The 27,559-nt window shown below is 49.9% G+C and overlaps 1 protein-coding gene across 1 annotated transcript in view; it reads right to left on the bottom strand.

The window, feature by feature from the left end:
- The window catches only part of VAT1L (vesicle amine transport 1 like), a 147,011-nt gene that overhangs the window by 56,950 nt on the left and 62,502 nt on the right, over window positions 1-27,559 (bottom strand). Inside the window, exons 5-7 of the mRNA XM_060650087.3 lie at window positions 20,274-20,377; window positions 18,003-18,058; window positions 14,078-14,272 (exon numbers count right to left, since the gene is read on the bottom strand). Coding sequence (XP_060506070.1) covers window positions 14,078-14,272; window positions 18,003-18,058; window positions 20,274-20,377 — 355 coding nt within the window. The remainder of the gene's footprint in view (window positions 1-14,077; window positions 14,273-18,002; window positions 18,059-20,273; window positions 20,378-27,559) is intronic.

The raw sequence follows: 27,559 nt of genomic DNA, 5'->3' as shown, positions 1-27,559 counted from the left end.
GAATCCCAAGCAGGCTCCATTCTCGGCACAGAGCCCAACGCGGGGCTTGAACCCACAAACTGTGACATCATGACCTGAGCCGAAATCAAGCGTCAGACGCTTAACCGACTGAGCCACCATGGCCCCTCCCCCTCCCCTCTGCCCCCCATCACATTTTAAAACACAGAGAATAAAGCTGGAATCTTGGCAAAAAGAGGGCAGTGAGAATAAACGTTAGGCGTCTCCTTCTCTCAGCTGTTGCTTTTTCTTTCTTGATGTGGCCTCAAATTCTCTTCTCCCTTAAAGATAAGCCATGCCAACAACTCTTTTAGCTGTAAGAAAATCATCTCAAGATTGGGAGCACCGAAACAGCCCATTGTCTCCACAAGGTGCCCAGAAGTGGCGGGCAAATAAAGCCCTGTCCCCTGACAGGTAGGGGGTGGCTCAGGCGAGCCTTTCGTAACCACATGAGCACTCAGGTAGAGTTGAATTCCTCCTATTTGCCAGCAGTATTTCTTGTGATCTCTCCCGTGCTTGCGTGAGCAACACATTGTTTTAATGGTTTACACGTCTGCTTTCCTGCCTCTCCAGCGCCTAGCTCTGGGCTTGGCACGTAGTAGGTGCTCAGTAAACGCAAGTTTGGGGCTAACCAATGGCTCACAAATGAATGAGAAAATGATGACGAAACCACATGGAACCTGAAAAAAGCATTTTCTTAAGTAAAAAAGTGGGTCAAGGAAGGAATCCCTACGTAGCCTGAAGGCACACGTCTTCGCCTGAAATTCTTGTGTTAGTTAGGAAGATAAGGATCGCTTTAAGTGTCTCTGGGGAACTTAGAAAGTGTTACGGACTGAATGTTTGTGCGGCCCCTGAAAGTCGTATGTGGAAGGCCCAGCCCCCAATGGGCCAAGGCAAACGCTGCCGCCATTTTGTTGTAACCCTACCTTCCTACTTAAGGATCATAACACACTCCTACTTTGCTCACACAGGCTGGTGAGCACACCTGGGGCACTTACAACTACAGTTGTGTGGGGGATGGGCAGCAGATATGCAGGAACAAAGCCAGGAATAGGCTACCTTAAAGCAGTAACAGTAGTTCTGTGGAGGGTGGTACAAATGTGGGTGGTCTCTCTTCTTCTCTTTTCTAAATAGTGTACATTGTAATTATACGGGATTTACATAATTCTTTTCATTGCAAGAAAAAATTATTCTGGGGTAAAAGGCAATACAATACTCAAAGCACACACACAAACACACATATGCACATGAACACACACATACTCACAAACACGCATGAGCTCCAGGATAAGAAATCTAGCTTGGATTCCTGCCTCTGCTACCTTGTACAAATTACATTGCCCAGTCCCTCTCTTTTTTAAAAAAATTTTTACTGTTTATTTTTTTGTGTGAGAGACAGAGTGCGAGAAGGGGAGGGGCAGAGAGAGGGAGACACTGAATCTGAAGCAGGTTCCAGGCTCTGAGCTGTCAGCAAAGAGCCGGACATGGGGCTCGAACTCACAAACCGTGAGATCATGACCTTAGCTGAAGTCAGACACGGAACCGACTGAGGCACCCGGCGCCCCCTTTTAAAATTCTATATGATGGGCGTGATGTCACCTGTCCCGCCTATCACTGTGGGTTTACTGCGGGGCTTGATGCCAAAAAGGCCAGTAAAATGCTGTGCAAACAGCAACCTCCTGAACTGTCCCGTCTATGCTTCCCCGCACAGCCTTTCATTCAGCGGTTTGGATGGTAAAAGTGATCGTTTGGGGTACGTCCAAGTGCCAAGCAATAGGAATGCAGGGAAATTAGCCCAACTCGTTCATAATTTGAGGCCACGGGGGCGAGGCAGGAAAGGCAAGTAGCAAGTTCAATGACCAGCCCTAGAGTCCAGGGAATCTGTGTTGCCCTTAGAGTCCTGTGCCTTGCAGGAGGCGTCCACTCTCCCGGCCTCAGTCCTTCTTATCTGAACCTCGGACATAACTACTGCCACCTAGAGAGGGCTGAGGTGACCATCGTGTGGCTGTCGGCGTCATCACCCCATCCTCACCCACTGGGGGTTTGTTGAGCAAATTTGCTGAAGAATAACGCACATATATGTGTCAGGGAAGCCACGAAAATGACACACATTTAGGGAGAGAGGTGGAAAGGAAGAAACCAAAGTGGTATTGAGTACAACCCTGAGGCATTTCTAGACAGCATGCCGTTCACAGCTTATGCATGCCTCGCACCAGACTAAAATGGGCAGGAAGAGCCAGGGTTATCAGCCCCATTTTACAGATTGAGAAAACTGAGGCTTGCAATTCAGAGTCACCCGTCTGCAGTCAGAGAAGGTAGGGGCGGAAGAACCAAGGTTTGAAAACCAGTCATCTCCGCCCAAACCAAGAGGCCTCCAATCAGACGGGGCAAGCAGGGTGAAGGGTCCGGGGCACAGTCACCACCACCCTCTCCTGAAGGGGCCACGGCTATGGCCATGAGCCCGGCTGCAGGAGAGAGTCAGCCTGAGAGCTGAGTTTTGGCTTCACCCCTTGTGTTGGTGCGACCTCATCCAAGCCACTAACCCCACTCAGTGTCATCCGTGCGGTGAGGAAGTAAGAGTTCCTGACAGCACTCAGCATTGCTGTGCGTCCAAATGAGCCTGTGCGCGCAGAATACGCCCGGGACAGCGTCTGGCTCAGCGTAAACGTCAGACTCGAGCCGCCGTCGTTACTCTGTCCCTTGGCCAGGGCTCACAGGCAGCTGCTCACTCGCAGATGATTAAATGACTAACCAGAGCGCAGTACTTTCCTGGGCAGCACCTACCAAAACAAGCCGACAGTTTAGTAATCAGAGTCTAGATGGTCAGCGGATCTGTGGGTCCAAACACCAGCATGTGTTTATCATTTGTGCCACTCGGAGCTTCTGTTGCATAAAGCAGCTCCCACAGATGCCTCTGGAAGCGAGTAAAAGCGAAAGGCAAGGGGCGCCTGGGTGGCTCAGTCGGTTAAGCGTCCGACCTGGGCTCAGGTCATGATCTCACGGTTCGTGAGCTCGAGCCCCATCTGGGGCTCTGTGCTGACAGTGCAGAGCCTGCTTGGGATCCTTTCTCTCTGACCCACCCACCCCCCACCAGCCACGCTCGCTCTTTCTCTTTCAAAATAAATAAACTTTTTAAAAAAATTAAAAAAAAAAAAAAAGCAAAAGGCAAGGGCACTAGTAAAGACTGTTTACGTCAGAATGGTGGCAAATCAGTGGCAGGGTGGGGGTGGGGGGTGGTAGGGAACCAGCCCTGGGAGGATTAATGACAAGAGTCAGAAAGACAGGGCCCCACCCTCCCCATCCGTCCCCAGATAGTAACAACTGACTTTTATGGGGGCACCAGGACGTGCCCCACAACCTTGCCCTGCACTGTCTGGGACATTTTCACAACCCTATAGAGTAGACACTGCCATCATCCCCATTTCACGGATGAAGAAGCAGAGTCTAGAAATGCCTCTCCCAAGGACTCACAGCTGTAACCAGTTGGAAAGAGGCTTTGGCCCGATTCCAGAGCCTGTTCTTTTAACCCTTAAGCAAAAATTTGTCTCATCAGCCCTTTCCAGTTCACAAAACATTTTCCCATTTTGAGTGCCTGTGACTCACCATTTGTTGTGTATTGAGCTGTGTCCCCAGATCCTCCCCCAGAAAATTCATATGCTGAATTCTAACCTCCAGGACCTCAGAATGCGACCGTATTTGGAAATAGGGTCTTTGCAGATAAAATCAGTTAAGATATGGTCGCACTGGAGTGGGGTGAGCCTTATTCCAATGACTGCTGTCTTCATAAGAAGGGGAGATTTGGGGCCAGACACACAGAGAGAACCCCAGGTGAACACGAAGGCAGACACGGTGTGGGGGGGATGTGTCTATAAGCCAAGGGACCCCAAAGATGGCAGTGAACCCCCAGAAACTGAGGGAGGGGCTGGAACAGATTCTTCCTCACAGCCCTCGGAAGGAACTAACCCGCTGCTACCTGGATCTGGGACGTCTGGCCTCCAGAACCGTGAGACAATACATTTCTATCTCTGAAGCCATTCAGGTTGTGGTTCTCGGTTATGGCGGCCCATTTTAAGGGCTGCCCAGGGAGGAGAATGCATCCAGCAGGTGGAATTGGAGGCAACCTCCACAGCATGCCTGTCTGCCAGTACATCCTTTCTTCATGCATTGTCCGGTGAATGCTTAAGTGTATGTTCTAGTGCTCAAACAATCTTGGTCTGTGGCACAGTTAGCTCCCTCATCTGCTTCTAGGGAGTAGATCAGAATCCGCAATGAACACATCGGTACAGATACCTCGGAAAACATTTGAAAACGGGTCTTCTGGTGTCACCTTGCAAATGAGACCTACAAAGTGACTGCTTCATCGACTTGGAAAGCAAACAGAAGCAAGCAGACATTTCTAGCCTTGGAAGCAGCAGAATTTTGTCTGGGCCTTTTAAAACCACGGCCAAGAGCAGCCTGCATTGACTGTGTCCCTGGCTCACGAGAAAATCCAGTCTTGCGATGTGTTTTCAGCCAAACGATAGGCGTGAAGGCAAAAGCGATCATTTTCTACGTAACAGAAATGAATTTGGAGCCGAGCTCCCAGACTTCTAAGAAGGGGCGCTGAGCTGTGAATAAACCTAATCCTGCAACATGTCGTGGTCTCTGGTGGAGGCCAAATCGTCTGCTTAGAACCTGGATGGTAGATGCTGCACCAGGCTGATGGAAACACATGCCCCGAGGCCCCGGAAATCTTTTGCACCGCACATCCTGTGTTCTCCTTGCTCGGTATCTTGCGTGAGAGCCCCTGGCCCCAAAGATCTCAGCTCTGTGGGGGATACATTTGCATTGCATCACAAGAGTAATAGCCAGCGAGCACTTACTACCTGTCAGGCATCAGGTCATTTGATTCCTGCAACTGGAAACTGATGGAAGGTACCATTATTTTCTCCATTTTTTGTATGCAACTGTCCACGAACACGTAGATGAAGTAGGCAAGCCCAGGGGACCCCAAAGGAGGCGTTCCTAACTCAGGGCTGGGGGTCATGGCAAGACTGGGGGATGTTGGGGATCCTTTCCCAGAAGAGTCAACGACATCCCCGAATCTTGAAAGGGGAGCAGGAATTTCACAGGACAAGGATGAGGGGAGGGCACGACAGGTGGAAAAACCAGAGAACAGCACGAATACAGGCAAGGGGGCAAGAGACCCAGGTTTTTGAAGAGTCGCAATGGTCCAGTTGGCCAGAGTCAGGACGGCACAGGTGGGTGGTGGGGGGAATTTCTACCTACTCCATTTCCTCCGCCCCCGCAAGGTCAGCCTCCTGGCCTCCCCATCCCCTCATGCTCCACCAGAAGCACCTTCTTCCTGTGCTTTGATGTGCCAAGCTCCTCTCTGTCCAGTTTCTGGGCCTGTGCCCAGGCGGGATCACGTGCCTAGGTCACCCCTCCAGCTCCCTCCTTTGGGTTTTACATCCTGCTTATGTAACTGTCGGGCCGTTCACTCCTGCCGCCCTGGCTGCTCCTTGAGGTAGACCCATGTCTTCCCATTTGCAGGTGCCTTTTCGAAGCCCAGCCTCCGTATTTCAGCGGAATAGATGGTGTCTTCATTCCCGATCACTGCTGTAGCAAACCACCCCAAACTTAGTAGCCTAACACGAAACACAAATTTATTCTCTTACAGTGCTATAGGTCTGAAGCCTGAGATGGGTCCCTGTGTGAAAATCAAGGTCTGCAGGACTGGTTCCTTCTGGAGGCTTTGGAGGGACAGGGGAATCTGCTTCCTTGCCCTGTCTATCTTCTGCAGACGCCTGCTTTCCTTGGCTTGTGGCCCCATATCACATCATCTCTTTCCCTCGCCTTCCTTTGTCGTATCACCTCGTCCGACTCTGCCTCCCCTGGCTCCCTCTTACAAGGACTCTTGTGACTATAACACCACCCAAATACTCTAGGGTAATCGCCTCCCCTCAAATTCCTTGATCACATCTGTAAGGTCTCTTTGGCCCTACAGGGTAACACATTCGAGGACTTCAGGGATTAGGATGTGGACACCTTGAGGGGCTATTATTCAGCCCGCCAGAGATGGATAAGCTAGCCAGAGCTGTGTCTCGATTTCCTGATCTGTTGGAAAGCTCAGAGCAGGGTGGAGGGCAGGTGCACGGCAGGGCTTGTGGGCATGATGGTGCTGATATGTGGAGCTTCAGAAAACACACGTGATGAGGGAGGGAGAATGGGCGTGGAAATCGGGAATGTGTGTGTGCGCACGCGTGTGGGGCAGGGGGGCTGGTGGTGATTGCGTTGAACTGAAAAATCTAGGATTCTGCTTGAGAGAAAGGGGGACACACAGCAAAGGGAAAATGAAAGGGACATAAAGCAAACAGTAGCAGAGGCTTCTGGGGCCTCCATTTCGTCATCTGGAAACTGGGGGAAGGGACCAGGCTAAATGGATGGTTTTGCAAGGCCATGCAGGTAGGACATACTAAGGACTGAGGCCGGGGATCTGGACTCCCCAAGCTGTCCCTCCTCCCATCTCCCAAGTCCCCTGATCCCAACTTTACACAGCCCTTCTTGGGACGCCTGGGTGGCTCCGTCGGTTGAGCCTCCGACTCTTGATATCAGCTCAGGTCACGATCCCAGGGTTGTGGGATCGAGCCCCACATTGGGCTCTGTGCTGAGTGTGGAACCTGCTTGGGATTCTCTCTCTCCATCCCTCTGACCTCCTCCCCTGCTCGTGCTCTCTGTCTTTAAAATAGACAAACAAATACATAAAATACACAGGACTTCTCTCCACCCCCCCCCAGTGTAACAGCTTTATCGAGACACAATTTGCACGTATGGTGCATTATGATGCATATAACGCAATGGCCTTTCATACAGTCACAGAGTCGTGCAACCACCACCAGGAATTTTAGAACATTTTCATCCCTCCAAACAGAAGCACCGTACCCTTTAGTGGTCCCTTTCCCCTTTCCCCACTCAGTCCCCCAGCCCCAGGCAACCATGAGTCTACTCTGCAGCGGCTCCTCCTGCCTGTGCCCGGGGGGGGGGGGGGGGGGGGGGGGGGGGGGGGTGCGTCCTGCTCAGTGCCCAGGGGGAGGCATGTGCTGGTCGTCAGCCTGTCTTACCCACGCATTCCCTTCCTGACCCTCTGCATTCAGACTTCTGCCCTCATCGTCCTACCGAGAGGGCTTTCTGAAAGGTCAACCATGACCCCGGGCCCAATCCAAAGGCTTTTCCTCTACGTGCTTCCTGGTCAGTCAGAGGCACAGCCAATACTAATGACCTGTCAGATGGCCGTGGAGGTCTCCTTACCAGCGTCCTGTCTGCAGACGCCTCGTCTCTCCCCTGCTGTTGTGCAGGCTGGGTCACACCAGGGCCCTGGCTTTGACCTCTTCCCTCTGCAGTAGAGAAGCTAACATCCATGGCACGGACCCGACACCCAAGTGGCCACACACCAGCAACGTGGCCTGGGGCACCTCCCTTCGTCGCCAAGTCCACTTCCTTATTTGGGCCACAGCGATAGGGACAGTACCCACCACTCGAGGTTATTGTGGGGATTAAGTTAGTTAATGAACGGAAAACGCTTGGAAAACTACTTGGCCCGGGTGTTGGCTAACATGATCATTTTGCTTATTCTTCTGTGCAATGAGTTTATTCGTTGACATTGTTTTTCCCCCCAAAACTTCTCAGCGTCAGACTTGCCTGGACTTCAACTTTTCGTTAAATTCAGTATGGGAGGGAGAACTGGGCAGGCGTGACTTCCCGAAAGCCTCATTTTTGTGACCTGGAGGGGGGCAGCGATAATAGCCAGGCCTTAGTGTTGTTGGGGAGTTCAGATGATCTCATACACGCAAAGCATTTAGAACAATGGCTGGCACACAGTTCAAAGCATTTAGAACAATGGCTGACACAGAGTCCTCTAGAAATGGCAGCAACAGCAGCAGCAGTAACAGGGACAGACGCTCACCTCGTCTCTCATCCACGTGCGATTGTGGGTCGGAACTGCCCGGGGACATCCCCAGCCCCAAGTTCCGCCGTCACCTTAAGCCAAGTTCACAGCTCAGCTCATCCCACTTCCTCATGGAAGCGCCTATCGCGGCTGAGTAAAATGGTATTTGCCAGCACCCCACTCTTGGTCTCCGGGGTTTCAAGACCCCTGGTCGCCTCTGACTCCTGCTTCTGGTTTATCTTTTATTTCCAATTATCGTCCTTTCCGGTGACGCCGACTTGCTTATTCTCCTCTGTTCTGCGGCCCCCAGTTTTGTCTGGGGCTTACCGACCCACGCCTAAAAATCCACAGTGACCTCCTGGCCAGACCAGCTGCCCCCCAGTCCATTCTCCAAACCAGTATGCCCGTGAAACACCACACGTTGCCTGCTTTTGGGTGATGTCTGCAAAATACCCTCCCTGCCCCCAACCGTGTGCCTCAGAAGGAGCGTCTAAATCTTTAAAGATGCTCCTTGCCAGCCAGCTGCCATCTGCCGTGATCATGGACGACTTTCCACAGTTTCTCCTTGGACCTCTGCCTCCTTAGCTTGGGTTTGGACAACTGTATCTGATACCTGGCTTTGTCTTCTCTTAACTTACCAGCCTGGTGTTGGACTTGAAGCCTGCTGTTTCTTTACACAGACAGTCACACTCCCCACCCAGCCTTGTCTCCGGGTCATTCCATCCTCTGTCGCTGGCGTGCAACATTGATCTGTCTCTTATCAAGCCAGTCTCTTGCTCCAGGGCACATAAGTGTCCCCAACAAGCTCAGCATCATATTATTATTTTTTCCATTGATTCTTGTAGGCAGACCTATCTCTGCATAGGTTTTGTGATGGCATAGGATGGAAAACACACATATGATTAAACCACGACTATTAACGTGAAGGGAAAAATGCGGGGGGAGATATGACAAGGACTAAGGGGCACATAAATAAGTGACTGCGTTTGGCTGGCGAGCTTTACTACAGTCAAGGCAAAGAGAGATCTACATGGAAGGGCATAATTAACATAATTTACTAAAAGGTAATCATGCCAGATTGCTAGGGAGGCAAATTTTCTCCTCTTTTCAAACAGAAGGATGACATCATCTCCTAGATCAGCTCTAGCAGGATTTCTGCAATGACAGGCACGGTCTTTTAATATGGTAGCCACGAGCCACATGTGGCTATTGACCACATGAAACGTGCCTTGTACCCCTAAGGAACTGAATCTCTAATTTGACTTAATTAATTTACACTCCAATAGCCACATGTGGCCAGTGGTACCATACTGGAGAGTGCACATATAGAGGTTTATGTAGATCACGTTGTAAAATGCTACAAACAATGTCTTCAATAAAGGATTTTAAGACCGCCAAGATCTCCAGGCTACTCTCTATCCATTTGCTAGGGTGGCTATAACAAAATATCATACGCCGGGTGGCTTAAACAAGAGAAATTTCTCTTCTCACAGTTGTGGAGACTGGGGGTCCCAGATGAGGGTGTCGGCAGGGTTTGTTGTTTTCCGGAGCCCCTCTCCTGTGCCTGCAGACGGCCATCTTCTCACCGTGTCCTCACATGCTTTCTCTGTGTGCACATCCCTGGTGTCTCTCTGTATGTCCTAATCTCCTCCTCTTAGAAGACACCAGTCAGACTGGATTAGGGCCCACCCCAAGGCCCCATTTTAACCTGATTCTTTAAAGGCCCTATTTCTGGGGCACCTGGGTGGCTCCGTTGGTTAAGCGTCCAACTTCGGCTTAGGTCATGATCTCACATTTCGTGAGTTTGAACCCCGCGTCGGGCTCTGTGCCGACAGCTCAGGGCCTGGGGCCCGCTTCAGATTCCGTGTCTCCCTCTCTGTCTCTCCGCCCTTCCCCTACTCACACCATGTCTCTCTCTCCCTTTGTCTCTCTCTCTCTCAAAAATAAATAGACATTAAAAAAAAAATAAAAAATAAATAAAGGCCCTGCTTCTAAATACAATCCCATCTGAAGCACTGAGGATTAGGGCTTCCACACATGAATTTGAGTGGATGCATAATTCAGCTCATAACAGTTCTCCCTGTGCCATTAGATGGCAGGTGGGAAAAGACATTTTATTTGGTTACTTTTTTTTTTATTTTAGAGAGAGAAAGAGCAAGCCCATGAGCAGGGGAGGGGGAGAGTAGAGGGGAGAGAGACAGAGAGAGAGGGAGAGGGAGAGAGAGGGAGAGGAAGGGAGGGAGGGAATCCCAAGCAGGCTCCACACTCAGCGCTCAAACCCGCAACCCTGGGATCACGCCCTGAGCTGAAATCGAGAGTCGGATGCTCAACCAACTGAGCCGCCCAGGCTCCTCAGGAGAAGACATTTTTAACCAGAGGCGACAGCGACATAGTCCAGGTGTATGTTATTAGTGTCATACTGGGACCAGGAAGGGCTTCTGGGAATTGAAAGGGTCAGATGGTACCATGTTCCTTGGGCCACGCTCTCTAAGAGGAATCGCCTCACCGAGAACGTCAACTGCTCCTCTCTGCTTGGCAGTGACCGCCTCAGGGATTTGATTGCATTGACCAAACCAGCCTTATCTCCTCCCCTCCTTAGTCGGCCACCTCGGCCGTGTTTAGCTCAGACTCTCAACCCCACTGACCCCATACTCACCCCTGCTTCTGAGATTTTGTCACTGTCCCTCATGCTCGTAATCCCTTGTTTTTTTTTTTTTAACCCCAACATCAGGGAAAGAATTCGCATCCCTCCAGCCTCAACCAAGCCCCACCTCATTCTCGGAACCACCTCTGAGCATTCATTCTCACTTAACAACATTATTCTCTCTAGCTCTTGAATCCAGGTTGCACTTGAAAGCAGGACCCCACGACTAAACACCTCAGTGTTGTCTCAGAAACTAAATCATGAACTTAAGGGTCGCGGAACGAGACGTCTGTCTCTTTTGTAGACTCGACATCATGAAAGAGTACTAGCACACAGTAGGTCTCAATAATGTCACTACTCTTGGTTAACAGATACATATATATATCTTTCATCCTTTTCCCACCTCTGAACCGTTTGGAAAGAGGAGCTTTTTTTCCAACTTAATGTCCCGCTGCACGTTTAAGATCTGGAGGCAAATCTGATGCCGGAACATCTCTCTCTGCTCCGTGTATTAAATCTATAATAAAGTCAAAGATAGATGGCTAGAAAGAAACCCTAAATCGTTTCTGAAATTATTAAATCTTCTAGTCTGAGCGCTCGGAGAGCCCAAGAAAATTTTCTTTTAATCCCTATGGGCTTTCCATTCCATCGATGAAGTTACACAGCTAGCCTGAAAAGCAATTTTGTGAAATCATTTACCGAAGGGGAGGGGGAACATCGTTATGGTCATCCTTCTGCGGTTGGCAAGTAATAAGCATGCTCTATTCTCCTCTGGCCCAGGACAGCTGCATGGGCTTGAGAAATAGCTGGGTTTTGCCCAAATGCAGCTCTAAACAGATGTCTGCAAATATCGTCGAAAAAGAACCCTCGGAAAGTTGGTGGGTGTGACTGATGAGTGGCTGTGGACGTTTTTGTTGGCAAACAGGCAGCAGCTGTCTGTCTCCCCTTTGTGGGTGACTAGCTTTCGAGAGGAACCTATAATTCCTTTGTTTTCCTCGTAACTATCTCAACCAATATGACTTCTTTTAAAGCAGTGTTTCTCACCTAGTTCCAGTTTCGCCCCTGTTCCCTATCCCATTCAGGGGACATTTGATGGTGTCTAGAGGTATTTTTTATTGCCACAGCTGGTGTCTGACCAGAGATGCTGCTAAACTTCCTGCAATGCCCAGGACAACCCCACCCCCAGCAAAGGATAATTCAGCCAAAATGTCAATTGAGCCCAAGTTGTCTTAAAGTAATAATACCTTGTTTTAGTTACGTCTTGTTCACTCATTCATTTATTCATTCCACAGATATTTACTGTTGAACATAGAAAATACCCAGTGAGTCATATTTCTGTATATTGCCAGACTCATCATTCCACTCAGGTAATGTGTGTTTATTGAGTATTGGCTCCAGGCCAGGCACTGGGGTCCTGAATGGCACAGTTGGGGTCCTTCCTCATCTGGGGTTTACTTCCTTGTGGAAGGGAGGCAGAGCCTCAACAAGTCAACAGATGAACAAGATAGTTTCTTTTTTGTTGTTGTTTATTTTTTTATTTTGAGAGAAAGAGAGTGTGGGAGAGAGGGTGAATGGGAGGAGGGCAGAGAGAGAGAGAGAGAGAGAGAGAGAGAATCCCAAGCAGGCTCTGTGCTGTAAGCGTGGAGCCCGATGTGGGGCTCGGTCTCACGAATCATCTCTTAGCCCTGACCTTGACTACCTCCAGTTTTCTCTCTGTCCCTGACCACTGAGAACCGGTACCCGTGTAGTCCAGCCCGTCTACACCACTGAGATACCACAGCCAATACCATATGGATGTCTGACTCGGTAAATTAAAAAGTTTTCAAGAAGAGTATAACAGTAAGCTAACCATCTTGGAAATGACACAGCAGAAGGAATGCCTGATTATCTGATTTAAGAAGCAGCTGAATCACAGTGACCATCTGCAAAAGAAAAAAGACTGGAAGGAAGCAAACCCAAATGTGATAGTGATAGCCAGTCTCTGGAGTGCGGACTTGGCGTTCATTTTCTCCTTACACTTTTGTTCTTAATTTAGGAGTTTCCTACAATAAGCATATATTTCTTTCACCATAAGACACAAGGTCTTTTGGTGTCTTTTGGTGATTGGTGTTTTTTTTTTTAATTTTTTTTAATGTTCATTTACTTTTGAGAGAGAGAGAGACAGAGCATGAGTGGGGGAGGAGCAGAGAGAGAGGGAGACACAGAATCCAAACCAGGGTCTAGGCCCTGAGCTGTCAGCACAGAGCCTGACGCGGGGCTCAAACCCACAGACCGCGAGATCATGACCTGAGCTGAAGTCGGACGCTTAACTGACTGAGCCACCCAAGGGCCCCGGTTGTTGGGTTTTTTTAAAGATCATTCATGATTCTGCAAGATCAGAGAAGCATATACAGCATCCAGAACCAGTCCTATTTGATTACACATGGAGCCTCACAAAGTTTTTTGGGAGGCACTTTCTGTGCTCAGGGAAGCCATTGGATTTTGGCCAACCTAGTTCATTAGGCAAATAGCACCAGCTTTATTTCCGGGACAATACCTACTCTCTGTTCCACAGACCATTATGTTGGTTAGCTTTTTTCAAGGATGTCTGTGATTCCCAAAAGTACAAAAAAGTTCTTGTACTGTAAGGCACTCACCCATGCAAAATGCAAAAGCCACACAAACACAAAACACATTCCCACATATTTTAAGATCTTTCTCAGGGGCTCCACGGCTTCCCACAGCCAACAGCCTGACCTAGGAAGATTTCTCAGTAAAATGCCCCTTGAAATCTAGGCTTTACTTCTTTATTTTCTCCCCACAGATAGCTACCACACCTGGCTTCCCAAATGTCCAAAACTTCCCCGATCCTGGAGAATTTCCTAGACCCGTCCTCCACCTAGCACATTCTACGTGCTGCAGTGAAGGTTACATTAGGGATTCTTGGTTGTTGTTTTTTTTTTTTTTTCATGATTAAGGAACGCTTTCACACACTAGAACTTTTGGCAGATCGGTTAACGAAAACAGTCCAATGCCAGATCTGACGATTCATGAATAATTACAATGCCCAGTGTGATAGCCAACAGCATCTCGTCCCCCAGGGTCTCCAAGCATCGGGGTTTAGCACACAAAGCATTTCAGCTCTGAGCCATGGTCTGCCCCAACCTGGATGTCCTATGCCCACAAGGTGATAATGTAAATGATGCTGCAGCCATATCCGTACCTTCTTAGAACCCAGGTGGATCGTCCACACCCATTAAAACTTGATGGCCTGAGAGGGATTCATGGTACAAATAGTAGGCTGAGGCACATGGGTTGAGAACCACTATGGAATTCAAAGCGTTTCTTACATCTAAAGCGTGATACGGTAGGACAATGACTTTTAGGACCGTCATTTGAAACGAACAAACCTGGAGAATAACCTTTGCATGAAAGATTATTTTTATCCCGGCCGCCCAAATCTCCCTGGACTAAAAACAGATTAATTGCCGGGGGGGGGGGGGGGGAGGGGGGACAAAAACCACCACTCTTACCTCCTCCAGGGCCCAAAGGGAGTCGACCACGGGCTTGATCTTCTTCTGGTTGTAGAGCTCAGTGAGTTTGTCCACTACTCCTCGAATGAGGCCCGCACGGCCCTGTTTGAAGAGCAGGTTTAAAAGGGAAAATCCCGCGATGACTTTGTTCTCTTCATAGAGCTTGATGGGGTTCACCTTCTCGACCTGCCACCACTGGAAGGAGAGAAGGTGTCGGTTACAGGGAACCGGAGCCGGTCGTGGTCACAGCCTTGTGGGCGGAGGACGGGGCCCCAGTGTGGCGGGTTCCAGGCGGCCAAATGGTGGCCCTTGTTGGGGTCATTTTTAAAGCAGCTCTCCAGCCAATGTTGGGAGTGCACGGTCATGCTTAGGAGCAGAGCACGGGGGTCTAGGCAGGGGCGAGAAGCCAACTTTCTGAAAACCACCACCAGGCCTCGTGTCGTTGGAACGTGAAGGCCCTGGGTTAGGACGGTCCGCGCTGGAGTTGGGTCCTGGCTGCACCACTCGAACCCCCGTTCTTCTGTGTGCTTCGTTTCCCTCAGCCACAGACAGGGGCCAGGTACTGCCTCTTAGCTTTCTGGGAGAGTCTGGTGTATGAACGGTGGTGGCAGTGACGGAGTTGGGGAAGGGGCAGGGTGGCAGCGAAGGCCGCCGAGTGTGGTGGGGACTTGGTGGGATGATGATCCAGCCACAGGAGTGGCGTTCTAGGGGCAATAAGGGCACGCCTGAAGAGCTGGGTAGGAATCCAGCAGAGAGACAGTAAGGGAGCATAATCCAGGCAGAAGAAATAGTGTGACGGAACCGTGAAGCCACTGGGATGGGATTAAGCCAGTGGTTCTCATCTGAGGGAAGTGTTACTCCCCACGGGACAATCTGGTCATGTCTGGGGATGTTTTTGTCGTGGTGACTGGAAGGGAGAGGCATCTACTGGCATCTAGTTGGTGGAAGTCAGGGATGGTGCTGAACATCCTACAGTGAGCAAGACAGCCCCTCATGATAAAGAGGAGTCCAGCCCAAGATGCCAGTACCGCTAAGGTCCTAGGTGGGGGACACCCAAGTGACAAGTGTGACTCTCTCTTTTCCAGCCTCTCGTCCCCCAGGCCAGACATGAAAATAAGCAAAAAAAAACCCAGGAACAGACGGCAGAAATGATTATCCAACGGTTTTGTTCTGGTTTAACTGCATCTTCTTTGGTGCTGGTTAGAATTTAGAAATTCCAAGTTCTAGTTTCTAGAAGGCTGTAAGGCAAACTGGTTAATGGTTTAATGCACAGGCCAAGAGGCATGTGATGGGTCCTTAGGAACATTCCTAATGTTTACATTACTGGTGTGTTTATTTACATCCTGCCTTTCCTGGATCCCAAAAGCTCCCAAAAGCTCACAAAAAATTTTGGTATGTTTTTTTAAGCAGGAAAATCATATTGTTAGGAACATACGTGTGAGAAAGACAAGTTGGAAACAGGGATAAGATGCACACACAAAATTCTTTACTGAGGTACACTCCCTGAGGGCCCAGAGGCCAGCTCTAGGAGAGACCTTCATTTGGCCATGGGCTGCTTGCGGCAAAAACAGAGAAATGATTAATGACTTGTTTCACGGTGCATCTGCAACGTCTCGGTAAATGTTTGCGAAACGAGTGCCTGCTAACTGTGCAATTTCTGCACAGTTGTAGTTCAGTGGGCTCTAGAGCCTGGCTTTGAATCCCAGTTCTGCCACTTAATAGCTGTGCGACTTGAGGCCAGCCACTTAACCTCTCTATGCTAAGTGTCCCTACTGCGCCTCATGGCGTCATGGTGAGGAGTAAACGTGTCAACATATACAAAGTCCTTACAACAGTGTCTGACCTGGAGTAGGTCTGTATATAGACCTATAAATATAAATATAAAATATTTCTGTTATCTTAAGTTGGAAGGGATCTTTTTGATTTAGCGGAGAGTTCTGGATTTGGAGTCAGGTTGCTTTCTAGGTGTTAACCGTCGTGAACCATCTTTATGGTCTAAAAGCAAACGGCATGTTTGTCCAAGAGCGAGTTTGAGTTCTGCAAGGGTTTTAAGGTAGAACATACTTAGGATATCTGAGTGAGAAATTCTTGTATGGTTCCAAGTATGCCTTTAATTTCTAAGCCTTTCTCCAATGTAAAGAAGAAAATTCCTTTCTAGAACCTTCTAGAACAAAGTCATCGTTCCCCTCCTTGGCATGCCCTATCTTCATGTTGCTTCCAACTGACCAACCAATACTGGGCCAGGCCCCTGAAAGGTAGTTCTGCACCCCCCATATTTAGCTTTCTTGTGATCGGCACCCCCGTTTCAGGCAGGAGAGTCTCAACCTCCCTCCTGGCGGTGTTTTTACGAGAGCTTTCACTGAACCTGGGCCCACGGCAGTCATTGCATTAACACCGTGTGCTGTGACTGTGCGTTTGGGGGAGACAGGGAAAACATTCTTCCAGTTGCTTGCAATTTGGGTCAACGTGGTTACCCACAGCAGGCTGTCAGCATCACGTTAATTACAGCCACGAAACAGCTCTGAGCGGCATGAAGCCTGTCTTCAGAGGACTTGCTGCTCAGACAGCACCCCTCATCACACCCCGTGCTTGCTCCCTTGCAGATTCTGTAGTTGCCACGCTCCTTGACCTGAATGCTGAAGTTCAAACGCAAAGACAGCCTCTTTACTTCTACTCGCACAGGACAGGGAGTACTGATCATTCCAGAACCAGGGAATGTTCAGGGGTGAAGCCTTTTGCAGCCAGTGTTGGCCACTTAAGGGACACATGAATACCCCAGGGTGCCACACTTAGAATCATTTCTAAACCCCTCTCTACGGCTTTCCCTGGCCACCCTATTCAAAATGCCTCCACTCCATCCTGCACCCTGTTTTCAATCCCTTTCAGAGTTCTTATGACCATAATGATAATCCTCTTCTTAATTCTGTTTTACTTGTTTCAGTCTGTCTCCCTCATTAGAAGGTAGGAGGCCCAAGGGGCTGCAACGAACCCTTCTCATTCACTGCAATACCCTGGTATCTTGCACACAGGGTAGGTGCTTAGAAGATGCTTGCAAAGTGAGTGAGTCCATCAGTGCTACCCTGGCTGCTGTGGAGGAGGAGGAGGAGGAGGAGGAGGAGGAGGAGGAGGAGGACAGGGAAGGAGGAGGAGAGGAGGGGAGAGGGGAGGGGAGCAGGGAGGGGAGGAGAGGAGAGGAGAGGAGACAAAAGCAAGCTCTCACAGGAAGCAGAATTCCCTGTTGAGGGGGCAGCGGTAAAAATTGAAGTTCAAGCCCAAATAAGTTGATTCTAGCAAGTGTTTGCTCTAGGTGAGAATATAGATCTGGATAGTTTGGAATGCCCGGGGATGTGGCTTCTCAATTGCAAAGTAACCGTTACATGCAGAGCATGATTATTGAAGCTATTGAAGCTACTGAACACAAAAATCTGCCTGTGTCCTAAATCACCCCGGGGACTTGCTAAAATTGTGGGATCCCATTTGTATCTCCAGCTCAGTAGAACGGAGATACAGAGAAAATCTTAAGAACCACCCCCCCCCCAGAGACCCGGTCAGAAAGTGGCCACACTCAAGGTTGGTTTCTCCACGGAGCAAAGAAAATGCATGAAATGCCAAGTTTATTTTTGACCAGGGGTAAGAAACACAAAAACTCACGCAATCTCTGTTGAAATCAAAATAAAGCTTTTTTGAGTTTCTCTGAGGCTCGCACCTCTCTGCTTCGTTTAGACAAAGCAGCCAGACTATGCACACGGTCTTGCCCATGTGTAACGAGCACGATGGGAATGCAGTCTCTATTGAAAAAGAATGACACGGAGGACGGACACACCAGATTTAGGTTATTAGGTCAATGTCTTTACATGGAGGAGCTCACAACACGCAAATCACCACACTACCTACCACAGTACATTTGACGTGTGTGGATACTTACCGATTTGGCAAAGCTAAAGAAGCTCTTGGTCTCTCCAGTCACCATGTTGGATGAACCTGCAAATGAAGGATTCCCAAGTCAAGCTATTGCTAATGAAAATCAGCATCTCTTGCCACACATGGAAGAATGGCAACTGTCTGGTCCAGAAGTGCCAAGAGCTTGAAAATAACTTCAATTCGGCCTCGGAACAAGGGGGGAAATGGAGAGGATGGGTGGCGTCAGGTTGACTTAATTTGAGCCAAGCGTCATGGGATCAAAGAGAAAGTACTATTTCTCAAGGTGACCCTGTCGTTACTTTGGAAAATTGGGCACGTAGCAAAAATGTGACTTAGGCCCACACTCTAATGAAATGATGAGTTCCTGAAATGTCTTATTGGTTCCATTCTTCAAGACTGGAGATGAAGTCTTAGGTGAGCCTAATTCATGGTCCGAATTCGATTCCTTCACCAGTTAAGGGGCTCTGATCTGGGCTGGGCACTTAAGTGGCAGGGAGAGGTGGGGCTGAGTTAGAAGTTAGATGGATGGAAAAAATGGGGTACAGAAGAGCTAATGAGGGTGAAATAGATTCACGAGCCAAGGAAATGATGTGACCGACATACCAGCTCCCAAGAAATCTGAGCAGGAAGGTCAAAACCGCTTGAGACAAATGGTGCGAGAAATGGGAGATTTGCTAATGGGAACACGCAGTATTGGACGGGAGGATGAGGGAGGGAATTAGGAGGATTTCCTACGATGTTCTTACAGAGAGAAAAGCTCCCTTTGTGTGGTTCCTGGGGGTGGGGAGTGGATGAGAGAGCTCTTAACAGATCAGATGCCACATTGGTGTCTTTTCAACAACTCTGTTGCCTTGTCCCCAAAGATTGGGAATAAGTCCTTCTTAGTCCTTTTCCACTAGTGAATGAAAAAACAGTGTATATTCTGAACCTCATTATTTGGCCTGTGTAGTCTAGTGGCCAGTTATTCAATCACTGCTTCTGTTTTTATCACCAAGCAGGACGGTACTCGGCTCTCGTTGCCTAGTAACTGATGCGATCAACTAGATGCTATGTGAGATGGTCAAATTATGTTCTTCCAAATGGCATCATGGAACTGGGGCAAAAACAGAACGGGCAAATAAATAAGAATGAATAAACTGTCCGTCTAACATTTGACTCACATGTTAGTCAGCGTTAGTATATGTGCTCCCGAAGCGAGTACAGCTCACATGTTCATCATATCTGGTATCCCCGCATCGTGCACTGACGCTCACAACTCCTTTTATCAATAGTGGGAACGGGTAAAGAATTACGCATCCACCTCCAAAGACTTTCAGATGTGTGACCGCTATTGAAAATACTGCAACGCTCCAGCAGTGGGAAGCTTATCTCCTCTCTTTCCGTCATAATGATGATGATAAAAAGATGCTCGAATATTTCTACCTCTCAAATAACTCTTTAAGAAGCTTCTCAGCGACTGGCAGGGAAATGAGCATCTTTTTCTGAGTTCCACAGAGCGAAGGCTCAACTTGCTATCAGACCGACAGGGGACAGAAGTGCTAAAACTCTCAAACGTTGGGTAGCCCCAGGATCACTGGGCGTTAGAATGTGATATCTGGCTTCAGAGATGGTTTTTTGACTTTGTAGAGACTCATGTTGACATTAGTTTACAATCGTGTGACAGAAGAGAGAAAGAAGAGAGGAAGAAGGTCTGGGGTCTCATTTTGCTGGAGAAAATCTCCCAGAGAACTTTCATAAATTCCCGCTCAAACTCAAGAGTGTTATCAGGGAATGTGCTCCAGCCATCCAGGGCTTCTTTGGAATTAGGACACACAGGAGGAGTTGAGAAGAGGAAGAAGCTGTGCTTTGCAAATTCATCTCCGATGGTGGAGAATCTCCCTTAAAACCCCCATATCCTCGCCACCCCCTCCCGTCCTACTGTGGGTCCTTGATTCCTTCATTTTTTTTGGACTTCCTCTGAAGCCAGTACTATTTCCCATCTGGGCCACCTTCTGTGGGTCAAGTCCCATCTCAATGGCTACACCAGCTTGGCCTTGCTTTACCCCTTTCGGAATGAGAAGTATTCATGGGGTTAACAGGCCAATAGGCATATACGCTTGCTTTTATAATTGAAAATAACGACTGGCAATAGCGAGACTATGGAAAACATTTAAAAATTAAGCCCCCTGTCTCGCTACCCCAACATATCAACATAAGGCATTTGTCAGTGCCTTTGTAAGCACAGGTGCAGTGCCCCCTGTTGCAGACCGTATCTCTGCTTCTCTTCGGCACTTACCATATAAAATATAGGTTCCCAGTGGTTTGAGAAGGCTGAGACCTTTTCCAGTGTTGTCCCCGCAGAGGCAGTCCAGTACAATGTCCACTCCTTCCGCAGAGATTCTAAAAGGTGTGAAGACAAAGTAAGAGAGATACCGTAACGCTCATGTTAGGGACCAAACCAGGAACAGCAAGGGCTCTGGGAGCGGCCATAAATAGGACAGAAGGCCGGGAGGTGGGTTTACCTTCCCGGGTGCAACTACAAGAATTTCACAACCTGGAGGCCGCTAAGAGTCTGGCCGGTGGCTGCTACCAGGGGCCAGCCCGGGTTAGGCGGGAAAGCATGGACATCACAGCCAGATACCCGGATTTGCATCCAGCCATGCCATGCGGCCTTCTCCTTTGTTAGGGGCAGCGAGCTGTTTCTTTGTGGCGACCCATGAAATGCCTGGCCGATCGTCAGTCACGTAACGGTCGCTCCGTAAGTCGGTCGCTCAACAATTGATGTTTGTGGAGCTTGGGTGATGGGCCAGGCTCTTTCTGAGATTCTGGAGACGGAGTGGGGAGCAAAAGCAACATGTTCCTGTCGTCATGAGGTTTCCAGTCTAGCAGGGATTAGCTTTTCTTCCCTTCTCCCTGCCTCCTCAGTGGAGCTCTAAAGACCCGTTAGTTAACTCACAAACTTCTATTCGTTCCATCTCTAGGCTCAATCAAAAATGGAATCTTTGAGGAAGAGGGCTAAATACAGAGGATCTTCCTTTCCTCTCTGCAGTAGAAGGTTCCACAACAGAGAGGATCCACATTTGTATTCTATTAAGCAGACGAAGCATTTTTTTTTTTAATTTTTTTTTTCAACGTTTTTTATTTATTTTTGGGACAGAGAGAGACAGAGCATGAACGGGGGAGGGGCAGAGAGAGAGGGAGACACAGAATCGGAAACAGGCTCTAGGCTCCAAACCATCAGCCCAGAGCCTGACGCGGGGCTCGAACTCACGGACCGCGAGATCGTGACCTGGCTGAAGTCGGACGCTTAACCGACTACGCCACCCAGGTGCCCCAGACGAAGCATTTCTTGATCCCTTCTTCCATTCATTTATGTATACATTCCTTGATTCACTCACTTATGCATTTAACAAACATCGGTGGGCTTCCACTGTTAGAAGATACGATGCGGGAGAGAACTGCCAACAGGAAGGCTCCAGCGATGGTAGGGAAGAGAGTCAAGTTCCCGGAGCACCCGCTTGTGGCTGGGCCCTGCTCTGCTTCGGTTTGTGAGTTTGCAGGATTATCTTGTCTTAGCACAGAGCTGAGTGTTGCCACCCTCACCTCCGAACAAAGTTGAGGCAGTGCCACTCAAGTCAACAGCTGGGTCCTGTTTTCCTCAGTAGGAAACTGCACGCGTATATCTACGGTTCAGAGGCTAAGTCAGTCGCCCCAAGCCCCAGCACAGCTGAGTCATGACCTTCAAAGCCCTCAGGTCAAGTCCAAAGTCCAGTCATCACAATGACTCAACAAAAAAGATTAGTTTTAGCTTTTGCCTAATAGAACGGTTATCTGTAAAGACAGGGCCGTTCAAGTCCCACCTATAAGTTCACTTATAAATTCCCCACTATAGGGAATGAGGCCAGGGGGTCTAAAACCGAAGTGGGCACCAGGATCTCCCCGAGGGCTCATTCAAACGGATTGCAGTTTGCCCTCCTTCCGCCCTCGCCTCCTAGCTTCTGCTTCAGTCAGTTTTGGAGCGGGGGGGGGGGGGGGGGGGGGGGGGGGGGGGGGGGGGGGGGCGGGGGGCAAAGATTTGCATATCTACAGGGCCCCAAAGATTTGCATTTGCATTTCTAACAGGCTCCCCGGAGATGTGGATGCTGATGATGCTGGCTCCACCCTTTGAGAACCACTGGTCTAAGCCAGCTACTGAGGAGTCAAGCTAGCATTATTGTTTTTTATTAATAATTAATTTGTTCATTAAGTATTTAGCCCTGACGCTGCACGAGGCAGCGGAGATACAGTGGTGAGACCAAACAGATCTGATTCCTCCCCTTTTAGAACTTCTGTGGGGCAGATGTTAACCCATATTTCACAAATGAATATCAGACTGAAACTGAACGGGGTCTAATGCCACAAAGGTGCTACGAGACTGTGTCAATCTAGTGTGCCCGATTACGTACGCCCAAGAAGGCATCCCTGAGGAAAGGCAGAGCATAGGAGTTATCTAGGTAAAGAGTGGCAGGAATAGTGTTCCCAGGGGGGGACAGCATGTGCGAAGGTCCTGTGGTGAGAGGAGGCCTGTGAGCAGGAAGCCTGGGAAACAGCCAGTTTGGCTGGAGTAGAGAAGATGAGAGGGAGCGTGCTGAGGTGAGACCCGAGAGGCAGGCGAGGGCTGGAACGCACACACACGGTTGGGTGGGCTCCAGGCTGGCGCCTCACCCCCGGCGATCAGGTCTCCACCTTGCTTCACGGGCTGGGTGACCATGCTCCTGTCTTCCTCACTTCTGCCAAGTCTTTCTTCTGCCAAGTGTGTTCGCTGCTGAGGAGGCAGGACCCTTCACTGCTTCTACTGCCAGCCCTCCTGAGCCACCTAGTCTTCTACGTGAACTCCCTTTCCCCGGGACCTCCTTCCTTTACTGCAAGACACCCGCCTGTGCTCAGGAGCAGCCCTCACACGCTGGGCTGTGCACACGTTCTGGGGCACCCCTGACGGACCTGCCCAGGCCCAAATGCTCGCTTCTTGCCTGACGCTCATCACATCTGGATTCCACCTGTGAGCGCCCATTTTCTGCCCCAAACTGCCAGGCACAGCTGCCCCATCTCGGCCCGTTGCTCTTTCCTCTGGGTCTGCGGAAATGCAGAACAGACCCCAGCAAGGGGCGACCTATAGCCTCCTGCCCACTCCCTCCTCCTCACCTGCCACTCACTGCTCAGGGCATTGTGACCTTGTAGCTATTCCTGAAACCTTCCTGCCTCAGGGCCTTTGCATATGCTGGAATCGCTGCCTGAACAGCCTTTCCCCAGCTCTCCTTAGAGCTGGCTCCTTCTCATCCTTCACATCTTAACCCACATGAGACTTTCCCCAGAGACGCTGTAACTAACCACACCACCTGAAATGGCAGCCCCAGATGGCCTCTCTTTCGGCTCCCTTTGCGCTTTCGCGTCTATACCAAAGACACTCTTCAGTATCTGTCACGGGCTGCGATTATTCTCCTTGTCTGTCTCTTCCGCCAAAATATAAGCCCCATGAGACGGGGACCGTGTTTGTGCCGCCTGTTGTCGTATCCTCAGCCCTTCTCATCCTGCCGGACACAGTGTTAGTTCTCAGCAAATACTGATGGATTGTATGAGTGGATGAGGAGTGAATGAACGCAAGGCAACGAAGAAAACATTTTAAGAATGGCACTCGGCGTTGCTATCTGTGTGCTTCCTTCAACGGGAACTCACATTTCCTGAGCTCTACTGTATCCCGGGCATTGCAGAATTAATCTTTATGACATGTCTATGAGACAGGCATTTTAACTGCACTTTTGTGAGGAAGAAATGGAGGTTCTCGGATGCAGCACCTTGCCCAAGCTTACGTAACTAGTGCACCTGGAATTCAAACTGCGGTCCAGTGTGATTGCAGAGCCACGGCCTTTTCACCGTTCTGCACTTAAGATTTAATAAATGTTCGGGGCGCCTGGGTGGCGCAGTCGGTGAAGCGTCCGACTTCAGCCGGGTCACGATCTCGCGGTCCGTGAGTTCGAGCCCCACGTCGGGCTCTGGGCTGATGGCTCGGAGCCTGGAGCCTGTTTCCGATTCTGTGTCTCCCTCTCTCTCTGCCCCTCCCCCGTTCATGCTCTGTCTCTCTCTGTCCCAAAAATAAATAAAAAACGTTGAAAAAAAAAATAAAAAATAAAAATAAAAATAAATACAGAGGGGCGTGTGGGTGGCTCAGGCGGTGAAGCGTCTGACTTCGGCTCAGGTCATGATCTCGCTGTTCTTGAGTTCAAGCCCCGCTTTGGTCTCTGTGCTGACAGCTCAGAGGCTGGACCCTTCTTCGGATTCCGTGTCTCCCTCTCTCTCTCTCTCTGCCCCTCCCCTGCTTGCACACTCACACACTCTCTCTCTCTCTCTCTCTCTCTCTCTCAAAAATATTTTTTTAAAAGTTTAAAAAAATATAGACATACCCAGAGTTAGACTATGTTACTTCAAACAGAGAGGCCAAGAGGTTTCTATTTTTAAGCTCCTTTTTTGTCATGCTAGATGTTAGGAGAGGCCCCAGGTCAGGGTCCTACACATTGGTCCTACATTTCCAGCCACCGGACAACCACTTGCCGAGTGCTTAGGTCACACCATACACTGGGTGTGCTGAGCTGGGGGTACACAGATGAGGGTTCACGTTCATCCCTGCCATCCAGGAGTTCATACCAGGGAAGACAGACTAAATGGAAAGCCCAGACCTAATCACCATAGCTCCAACAGAGCCGCTTGGGGTGACAGAAGATGGTCCTTCTGTTGAGTGCTAATGGGGGAGAGGAATCGGCCAGGTGCCAAAGGAAAGGCATTCCGCAGAAGACACTGTGATAGGCTGACCTGGGGCAGTGAGCATCGAACAGACCCAAGGAGGAGGCTCTGGGACACCACCCATGGTAACGGGAGGCCCTGTCTGGACACCGTCTCCTTCCAGAAGGACACAAGAGTGTCTGCCACAGCTGATTACTAACATGGGGGTGGTGGGCGGGGGTGAGGGTGGCCTTAGGGCCCTAGGGCACTGGGCTCAGGAATCTGAATTTCATCTCAGTATTTAGCACTTCGTTTGCTTCTTACTTGCCGTGTGACCTCAGGTGAGTTCCTTAGCCTCTCGGCGTCCCCAACTGTGGAAGGGAATGCAGCTGATAACACCCGCCCCAGGCTCCTCTGTGAAGCCTGGGTGAGTTTCTGCACATGGAACATGATGCTCAGGGTAGCTTCTGGGTCCACAGTAGCTTTTTTTATTTTTTCAGAGTGGGCCAACTTAAAGAGAATTCTTTCAGTGTGGGGAGAGTATAAACGAAAGACTGCAAAACGTCAACAACCCCAACCATTAGCCCAAACAACCATTAGGGTGGGTGGAGCCGCCAGCCCAGAAACCACTAGAGCAGAGGCTGGCTACCCTTGACCCTGCTAGCACAAGGTGTCCCACGTTCAAGAGCACTTTCGAGGTGCCAGCCACAGTGCTGAGTGCTTCCTGAGTCCCGTCTCACTGAGGACGCTTCACGCCAACCCTGTAACCCAGGGGCCATCATCATCCCCATGTAATGGATGAGAAAACTGAGGCTCCACGGGGTCAGGCAACATACTGAAGGGGCCACTGCAGGGAATGGGATTTGGGCGGGGCAGGGGGGAGGGGACTCTGGTTTGACCCATTGCATCCATTACATCTAGAAACCAAGTGAGGGCACCAGAGGCAGAGCCGGCTTTCCTAAGATGAGCTGTGTCAGCCCTGGTGACCGTCATTGCCACTAGTGGGCACACGGGCTCCCAGCAGGGGCTGCACAAAGCTGGGGGCTGCTCCCCGGGCAGCCTGCAGGTGAGTTTCAAAATGGATAAAGTGCCCCACCCCTATTCAATCATTACAAGCCCAACCAGGGGATTAGACGGAATGGGACTCAGTCGGGTCTATTTGGAATCAGGGCCTCCCTTGCTCATATTCACAGTGAAGGGCACCTTAGCAGCTCCCTTTAATGGAACGATCATGAAATTCACAAGCAGAGCTAGGCAGCCCCTCAGAAGGTCAGGGGCCATCCTCATTTCTTAGCACCTCCCCCCCCCCCCCTCGCTGAAAATCTCTGGGGGTGTCCGCCTTGCCTGTGTGTGTGTAATCATAATTACACAGAAGCAGACGGGGGGGGGGGGGTAGGGCTTTCTCCTGTTGTCATAAATCTCCACATACTCAAAGCCCAAACAGAAAGAGCCCCAGCTCAGAGATGCTCTGGGCCCAATTCAGCAGAAAGATATTTGGGAATGGCTGATCGAAGGCTCCCATGCCTGTCCTTCCTGGGTCCCCAACCCTTCGCCCCTTTATCACGATGCCCCTCTTTGCTTCCCGCCCACGTGGATCCAGTGAAGAATCCCTCCTGAGTGGCGGTAGGGCCACCAGGGCCGTTCCTGGGAGAGAAGCCCTTGACTTTGCCAAGAAATTAATTCCCCTTTTTTGTTACTTTCATCTCCAGCTGGATCCTTGGCTCTCCGCTCAGTGCTTCTCTTTCTGAATTCCTTTTTCTCTGAGAACTCATCTGTGCCATCACTTTAACCACTTCCAAGCTCATGATGGGAGGATGAGGTCATTGCAGGGTGCCCGGCACAGGGTACAGGGCAGGCTTCTCCCAGAGAAGTGTGTGGCACACACAAGGGTCTGGCGCACAGAAGGCAGCGTGCAGTTCCTGGCACATAGTAGGCTTCTCACAGGGGGCTGAGCACAGTACCCCGTGCACAAGAGGCTTTTCACAGGGTGCCAGGCACCGTCCCTGGACCATAGGAGGCTTCTTAGTAAATGTTGACAATTACTTGTCAATACCACCTCTAGGAATCCTTTCTCGATCACATTCTCTGTTCTCTCTGAGTGATTACACCTCATCGATTTCCGCTGCCTCAGTTTCTTTACCCATAAAACGAGGCACTTTGCCCTCACAGCACCATCCGAGGTGCATGAACGATGGTCTAATCGTATGGGTCAGCAGAGTGGAGGAGACCAGCAAAGCCGGGTGCAATTATCCGCCTTGCTCGTGCCCGCACACCTTGCTGGGATTCGCTCCCCACCTCCCTCTACCTACTTAGATGCTTCCCGTCCATCATGCTCCCCGCTGGGGGCTGCCCACCTCGGTGATCTCTCTCGTCTTTCTCTCCTCTATTTTTGAAGTCCTTACTGCTGGATGCACAGAATCCAAAGCTTCTCACTCTTCTGTTTGGTCCAACCATAGTCAGACAGAGAAGGGGTGAGTGACGTAAAGGGTGGGTCTGTGTTAGAAACACTTTGCCCCCATTCCCTTTACAATGCCTGCTGGAAGGCTGAGAACGGGTTCAAAGCAGCTTAGCAGTTGATTGGCTTATAAAAGAGCTTGCATCTTGGGGCACACGGGTGGCTCAGTCGGTTGGGCGTCCGACTTCGGCTCAGGTCATGATCTCACAGCTCGTGGGTTCGAGCCCCGCGTCCGACTCTGCGCTGACAGCTCAGAGCCTGGAACCTGCTTCGGATTCTGTGTCTGTCTCTCTGCCCCTCCCCTCCTCATGCCCTGTCTCTCTCTCTCTGTCAAAAACAAATAAACATTAAAAAAAAAATTAAAACAAAGAGTT

The sequence above is a fragment of the Panthera onca genome, chromosome E2 (genome assembly GCF_046562875.1).
Source record: "Panthera onca isolate mPanOnc1 chromosome E2, mPanOnc1 haplotype 2, whole genome shotgun sequence".
NCBI classification, from domain to species: Eukaryota; Metazoa; Chordata; class Mammalia; order Carnivora; family Felidae; genus Panthera; species Panthera onca.
The sequence above is the reverse complement of the archived record's forward strand: the minus strand, read 5'-3'. Positions and strand labels throughout refer to the sequence as shown.